At 58.7% G+C, this 7612-nt stretch overlaps 1 protein-coding gene across 2 annotated transcripts in view; it reads right to left on the bottom strand.

The window, feature by feature from the left end:
* Positions 1–399: 399 nt before the first annotated feature.
* CSK (C-terminal Src kinase) overlaps positions 400–7612 on the bottom strand; it is a 64679-nt gene continuing 57466 nt past the window's right edge. For both annotated transcript variants that reach the window (XM_032799788.2, XM_075069507.1), the window contains exons 6-13: positions 6763–6856; positions 6591–6656; positions 5890–5989; positions 5421–5511; positions 4370–4443; positions 3149–3344; positions 2387–2473; positions 400–1544 (exon numbers count right to left, since the gene is read on the bottom strand). In XM_032799788.2, the coding sequence (XP_032655679.1) occupies positions 1362–1544; positions 2387–2473; positions 3149–3344; positions 4370–4443; positions 5421–5511; positions 5890–5989; positions 6591–6656; positions 6763–6856 (891 nt within the window). In that variant the 3' untranslated portion in view covers positions 400–1361. The remainder of the gene's footprint in view (positions 1545–2386; positions 2474–3148; positions 3345–4369; positions 4444–5420; positions 5512–5889; positions 5990–6590; positions 6657–6762; positions 6857–7612) is intronic.

The raw sequence follows: 7612 nt of genomic DNA, 5'->3' as shown, positions 1-7612 counted from the left end.
GGAGTGGCCCTGCTTTGAGCAGGGGTTGGACTAGATGACCTCCTGAGGTCCCTTCCAACCCTGCTATTCTATGATTCTATGAAATCTCGCTGTGCCTCCATTTCCCATCTGTAACCCCTCCTCTCCCCCCACAAAGCACAGAGATCTGCTGCTGAAAGGGGCTATGTAAGAGGCAGGTTTTCGTATACCTGGGTGTTCGTTACAGGAAAGGATTTGGACAAGACATGCAGATGGCAGTTGGGTCCTGCGGGTGGTAAAACACCAGACGCGGGACACATCCCCATCATGACTCACTGTCGACGTCTGGCAGTGCAGCGCTCTTCTCTCTGAGGCTGGCCTGTGGCTGAGGTGCACTCCCTAGTGAGGAGGCAGAGAAAGACACCTGGGGAAGCATGGAGGTGTGTGTCCATATGGAATGGTTTTATTACAGTTTAATCTCACAGTTGGCAGCATTACATGAGAATAAAGCACTGGACAGGACTGGAAAAGGCCTCTGGAGATGGCATGCAAAACACTGCAACAAGTTAAAGCGAAACAATTCAACAATCACCCTTGGTGTCTCAGTTATTTCACCCAGTCAGTTAGCAGATTTGGGATTTTCCTTCCTTTCGGGTGGGTCCATTTCTCTCTTTTTTAAACCTTTTTTTAAATTTTTTTTTCAATTACATTAAAAAATAAGAGATTCGTACTTTAGTAAAACCCCAGCACTTGGCTGGCCCGTTTCCATTTGAAATAATAAAAAATAACCGAAAAAAACCCAGAGAAAACAACTGACTCGGAAGTTTTTAAGCAATCGCAGGACTCGTGTGAGGAGCAGGAAATACCTGCAGCAGTAAGGCGTCCCCCATTTATCCTCTCCCCCATCCCCCGGCCTGGCTTCCCTCCTCAGTCGTCCCCACCCTGTCCCCTCTGTTGCGATCCTGTGAGTTGGAGAAACAGAGATGTGATTCCAGGGAGAAATCAAGGAAGAGAAACTATGGGGAAGGATCGGCGGTTGGGGGCAGGGAGGGAGTGTGGGGGTAACAACATGCCACTAAAATAGTAGGATTCCCTCCCCAGTTTGGTTTCTACAGGGACAAGGTGGTGGGGGCAGCCTTGATCAATCCATCTCACTCCCGCATCTCCAGCCAGCCCAGCCTAAGCGACCCGGGGAAGGGGAGGCAGAGCCAGGGCGGGGATATGCACAAGTCCAATATGTCTCTCTAGGATAGTTCCATGGGTGGAGCAGGTCCAGCAGCTCGCTCAGTCCTTCGCCCCTCCCCTATCTGGCCCCTCCCCCACCCCCGCTACCTGAGCAGGGGGGTGGGGCAGGACCGAAGGGAGAAGGGGGGGATGTCTTGAGGAAGCCCCGCCCCCCCGTCTCACAGGTAGAGCTCGTTGCCTTTGATATGCTCTAGCTGTTCCCGTAGTTGGTGGAAGGAAGGCCGGATGATGGGGTCCAGGGTCCAGCAGTTTTTCATCACCTCGTAGACAACCAGGGGGCAGCCGTCGGGGGCATCCATCTTGTACCCCTTCTCCACGCGGGGAACGACGTCCTTCAGAGGCTGTGAGGGAGAGGGAGGCTGGGAAGACGGCTCCTTAAGCCCCTGGCCCCTCAGTCATACTGCGGTAGCCCCCGGGGGCTCCTACCTACCAGGATCAGGCTCCCGAGCGCTAGTGCTGGACACAGGCCACGTTCCCTGCCCTGGGAGCTCACACGCTTTCACCTCCTCTCCCCTTTGAGTCTCACCAGCGCAGACAGAGGGGTCAAGCCCCTCCTGGCTTAGCCCTCAGATCAACTCTCTTAGCCAGTTGTCCTCCTCCGCCTTTGCCGGCTAACACTTCCAGCCCATCAGTCGGCTTCTCCCTCGGCTCCTAGGGAGATTAACCCTCCCTGCTTCAGCCCTAAAGGCAACCTGACTAGAGCTCCGGATGGACCTCTGTGGGGGGCTGGTTGGGGCCCATCTCCTCCTGGGGGTTCTTAGGCCTTCCTCTGCAGCAGTGGCAGAGATGGGACGCTGCACGGGATGGACCTTGGAGACGAGCCCAGCTGGCCACGCCTAGGAAACCAACTCTCCGAAGCTGCGTGTCGAGCCAACCCCTTTGTCCTCCTTCAGACACACCTTGGTCAGCCAGTAACAGCCTGGGGTGGGGGAACTACACCTTGGTAAGCTAGTCTACAGGAAAACATGCTTGTGGGATAGATACCTTGGCCTCTCGACTCCTGCACTTCCACAGGGACAGACACTGGGCTGCTTCGGCGAGCAGCATGTGGAAAAACCCAGAGCCTCCCCTCCGCCCGCCCCCACACCAGGATCAGGCCCAAGCGGGCTCAAGCAGTGGGGTTGGGGGAAGGGAGGGAGGGAAGGAGCTGGCAGCTGCCCCCCGGGGCGTTGCTCTCACTTACAATTCTCGGATAAGGCACTCGCCCGAAGGAGTAGATTTCCCAGAGGAGGATCCCGAAGCTCCACACGTCCGACTTGGTGGAGAATTTCTGCAGGGGAAAGAGCCGGCAGCAAAGGGGTCAGGGGGATGGCGTGGAGCAGCTGGCCAGTCAGGGGGCGGGAGGGGAGGACCCACGCCCAGAACAGGGAGGGTGTCAAACCTCCCGGGTTGATTCAGTGCTGCAGTGCCTGCCTGCACATGCTGGAGAGAGTGCCCTCTGCTGGGAGGAGAGGAGAATCCAGGCTCCACCCTGGCTTTCAGCTAACTGCCTTTACTGCAGCCAGCAGTGGTGATTTATAACCCCATCGCAGCTCTCCAAGCAGCCTGGGGCCTCCTGCAAATGCTGGAGAAGTTTCCCCAAATCCACAGAGGAGGGGGATTAAGAGACTGAGCCCCCATCTCCCTCCTGGGCAGCAGCATCCATAACAAGGAGGAATATTTCCTTCCATGGACCCCTGCCCCCATGTCCTCTGAGCTGCGTAGGGGCAGAAGAGTCCTGCCTTGCACAAGCCCGTCTGGCCCTGCAAGGGGAAGATGCATCTTCCCAGCCGGGCACACCCGAGAAGGAGTAAGCCCCTGGGCAAGGCAGATGACCAGCTCTCCCAGTCACTATGGAAGGCAGAATCTAGCCACTTATATACAGAGCACAGGACCATTGGCACTTCATCACTGAGGCAGCGCTTGGAGGTGGGGAGCTGGGGAGCCTGCCCTGACCCCCACTCACCTTTTCTCTAAGTGCTTCCGGCGCCGTCCATTTCACCGGCAGCTTCCCCGTGTCCTGAGTGGACGATGCCTCCTTTGTCAGCCCAAAGTCGCTGACTTTGGCGATGTTGTCCTCTGAGACTAGCACGTTCCTCGCCGCCAGGTCCCGGTGGACAAAGTTGTTGGCTTCCAGATACTCCATGGCTTCACAGACATCTCTGGGGGGTGGGGGACAGCGTGTCAGGCTTAGGCACCCAGCAGGGCTCGGGGCTAATTGCTGGCTGTTTATCCACAGCAGTTACAGACTGAGGGTGTCCCACCCCTGCTGGTGAGGCTGGAGGGACTCCCCACCGATCATTCAATCCACAGCCTCCAAGGAAGTCAGTTCATGCCAATGACTGTGGTGGTTTGGTACCTTCTAGGAACTGGCCTGAGGCCCACGTCACTCATTTCCCGGAAGCCACTGACCAGACATCCAATCATAACAACTAAGTCACTGGCTGGATATGAACCTGTGACCTAAAGGGGAATGTACATCAGAGTCCCATCAACCATCCCCACGTGGCACGGTCCTCCCGTTCGCTGTGAGCCCCACCTCTCCACCCATGGGTCTGACAGTGAGTCACTCTACAGCACCAGAAACTCATTAGGCTGCTTGCGAAATACTCAGCCAGCTGGTGCCGGGGGAAGACGCTACCAAGGAGCAGCAAGCCCTGGGCAGGACTGGGCTAGTTGTGGAAAGGCAGACCTGGAACATGACTGCAACGTCACGAGCTACACTGCTGATGGAGGAGATGGGACAGAATGAGGCTGTACTGACTCTGCAGGGCCAGGTGGAGGATATTGCAGGACAGAAATCAGGCTCCAGGATGCCCAGGGCGCGGATCTGCTGTGCAAGAAAGTGCCATTCATGCACAAGAGCTAGATCCTCACAGGGCAGAGTCAGGAGGGCTGGTCAGGATTCTTGGCGCTGCTACTGGATTCTTCGCGTGGCTGCGGGTCACCTAACTCCTGTTTGCCTGAGCTGCTCCATCATCCTCCACAGGAGGTGGGCTGGGAGGCTCAGCTCATAACACCCGTAAAGCGCTTTGAAATCCTCGCAGGGGAGGAGTGAGGAGAAGCACAGAGCGTTACCATCATCAGAGACTCAGGGGCATGCGGGGGCAGATCGTCAGTGAGAACTCCTGGCTACCCCACCATGTGCTCAGGGACCTGGGTCATGGAGGCCCAGCTGCGTACTTACAAGCAGAACTTCAGCAGGCAGTCGCCCCCCAGCACAGATCTCCCTCGGGATCGCAGGTAATCGACTAGGCTTCCCTGGTGAGAGAGCAAGACAGGACCATCAGAGCCCACCTTCTAACCCCTGACACTGCCTCGACAGCCCCCTGGCGCCCTGCCCAAGCGGAGCAGAGCCCGGTTGGATCCGGAGGAGGATGGAAGACTCCTCGGCAGTGCTGGGGGAGCAGGTGGCTCTTCTCTCAGTCAGTAACAGACCAATCCCCACAAAGCACCGGTGGCGCTGACTGCAGGGGCCATGTCAAACAGGCAATTGCCCATAGTGCCTGTCCCAAGCTGAGGCCTCCCAGCTGAGCGCCCCCTGCCGCCTCCCTGTATCACCCCTGCTCTAAGCCACTGTGGGGCAATGCTCAGTGGGGACCTTCCCAAACCTGCCCCCAGTAGGTGCTCGTGCCGGGGCTTCCTGTTTGTGCCTAAGCACTAGTAACACCAGGCCCCATCCCCAAGCGCCTGTGGAGAGACGACTGCAGCCAGCGCTCCAGCGGGTCCCAACCTCCCACTGCAGGGGGGCTACCGTCTCCATTCACAGGACCCATAATGCACCAGGAGGTGCCCGGGATTTGCCAGGAGTCCCTGAAGCATCTTTCCCAGTGCCGGACACAGACGCGTCCTGGGGCATCAGCGACTCATGGATGCGCTCGGCGGGCGGGTGTTACCATGGCTGTTGTAGGGCGCCTGGGAAGCAGCTTGGTGGGGTGCTGCAGATGCGGGCACATGCCAGGGTGGAATGAAGGTGCAGCTAAAGGGAAGGAGGAATCCAAGCCTGGGCAGCTTTCTATTGGCTGAGCTGCTTCCCACGTGCACTGGCAAACTTCTGGGGGCAGGTTGGGAGGTGGGAGCAGGGACGGCCGGGTCTGCTGGAGCTCAGCAGGCGAGTTCTGCTCTCAGTGCCAGGGAGGGGGGCTGTTGTATTTAGCATGGAGCCTGTTTGATCCCTGCTGCCAGACCTCACACAGGCTCCCAGGGACCGGCTGGCTCCCCCGGCCGCAGGGTCTCACCTTTGCCATGTATTCAGTGACGATGTAGAGACCACTCTTCTCCTCCACGATCACCCCCAGCAGCTGTACCAGGTTGCTGTGTCGGAGTTGCCTGCAAAGCCATGGGGTGCTAGCTTAGAGCCAGACAGCAGCGGGCAGATCTGCGCTGGCCCCAGCCAGTGCCCACCCCCCAGGGCACAGGGACATCGCTGCAGACACAAAGTTGGCTCTGGGCAGCTTGCCATTACCACGTGCCATCCACCCAAACCCCAGTTACACCAGAGGGCTCTCCCTCCCCCAGAACCACCCCACTCCACTGCCCTAGGCCTGCTCTCCACACGCTCCCGAACCCCACTTCCGTCTCCTGTCACCACCGGATGAGGGCTCCCTGTCCCCTGCCCCGCTCTCCCATCCGGGGGGGGGGGGAGGGCACATTTTCTCTCTCTCTCCTCCGGGAGCGCATGACCTCCCAGCCCCCTGCGACACTCACGTCATCACCGAGGCCTCCGCCAGAAAGGCCTGCGCAGTGGCATCGTGTTTAATGCACTTCACGGCGACCTTGTTGCCACGGTAATCGCCCAGCAGCACATCTGAGAAGAGGAGACATGGACTGAAGGCACCCAAGAACATCGGCGCCCCCTTCTCCCTACATGGGGAATCCCCCAGACTGCCCCCCGCCCAGCCCAGACCTTGCAGATTTACTCGCTGGGGGAGAATCAGTTTGGGATTCAGGCTCAGATTAAGAAGTCCCGAGTTCTAATCCCAACCATGCGACCTTAGCCAAGTCCCCCTCTGCACCTCACTCTCCTCCAACTCGTAACATGGGGACAAGAGCAGCCTCTGACCTCGGGGTGACGTGGGGGTAAGAGCTAAGCCAACCTGCTGCACTGGTGGGCCAAGACACTGAACTCATCACAGCCCCGAAGAGCTTCGGAAGCCTCAGCTGGAGGTGCCGGTAATGGGCAAAGGGGTCACTGCAACCAGAGCCAGGGAGCAGCTGGACACCGACTGGATTCCTGCTGCCCCCCAAGAGCATCACACCCTCAGGGTGGGGAAGAAGCCGGAGGGAGCCCAGAGCTATAACAGCATGAGACTGGATCCTTCCTCTAGGGGAGGGAGAGTGGTTGGGCTCAGCCCCTAGTTCCCCTCCCCACCCCCAATGGCAGACCACACGGCCTGAGCCCGACTGACCTCCAAACTCCCCTTTGCCGATGGTCTGCAGAAGCTTCAGGTCCTTCATGTTGAGGGCCCAGCCGCCTAGAAGGAGAAGGAAGAAGTGAGCAGGCAAAGAGACCAGCTGGGATGGATTGGGGGGAAAGGGGAGCTGCTGACGGTGCTGTGCCTCGCTCGGGGATGCACTCACTTCTGGAGAACTCATCCTGAGCCGCTATCGTCCCCTCCATGAGTTTGGGTTTGATGAGGCGTGTGCAGAGCCCGTCGGCGTCCGTGGTGTAATGCTGCCGGGAGGAGAAGGCAGGAGGTGAGACCCCCACCCAGCCAGACCTCGCTTAGGAGACCTGGGCTCTGATTCCGGCTCTGCCACTAACTGGCTATGTGATCCCAGATACCTTCGCCACACCTGATGCACAGTTAATCGTGAGGCCCAGCTCCTGTCATCCCCACGCAGGGCTGAGGGGAGTGGATACCCCAGGGCAGGTCTGCGGCTCCAGCGGAGAGTCCAACATGGGGAGGATGTGGGGAGGTCAAACGAGCCAGTGAGATCTCCAATTCCCCTTCCTACGTAAAGGATGGGCTGGCCCAGGCAGACTGATTTCCCAAAGGAAACCACCTGGGTTCCTTCCCCCACTGGCCAGGGCAGCAGTGCTGGGCTGCAGGGGCTCACTGAGGGAGGCTCCCATTTAACCCAGCTCTGCTACCACAGGATTTGTCTGATGTCCCCCCCCACAGTGATTTTTAGTACTCACAAAGGCAAAGGAGCGATACTGAGGGGTCTGGCAGAGAGTGCCATGGGGCAAATGCCTAATCCATCTCCTAGCTCTAAAAACCAGACTGACAGACTCCCGGAGTCTGGTCCCAACCCCCAGCTCTGCCAATGCTCCCCAGTCCTGATCCGCAGCCTCTTCCCTGCTAACACCTCTCAGTCCTGATCTGCAGCTCCTGCCCTGCCAATGTCCCCCAGTCCTGATCCGCAGCCTCTCCCCTGCCCTGCCAACGTCCCCCAGTCCTGATCCGCAGCCTCTCCTCTGCCCTGC

The sequence above is a fragment of the Chelonoidis abingdonii genome, chromosome 9, assembly GCF_003597395.2.
Source record: "Chelonoidis abingdonii isolate Lonesome George chromosome 9, CheloAbing_2.0, whole genome shotgun sequence".
Taxonomy (NCBI): domain Eukaryota; kingdom Metazoa; phylum Chordata; order Testudines; family Testudinidae; genus Chelonoidis; species Chelonoidis abingdonii.
Note: the sequence above shows the minus strand (reverse complement) of the source record. Positions and strands in the feature narration are given on the sequence as shown.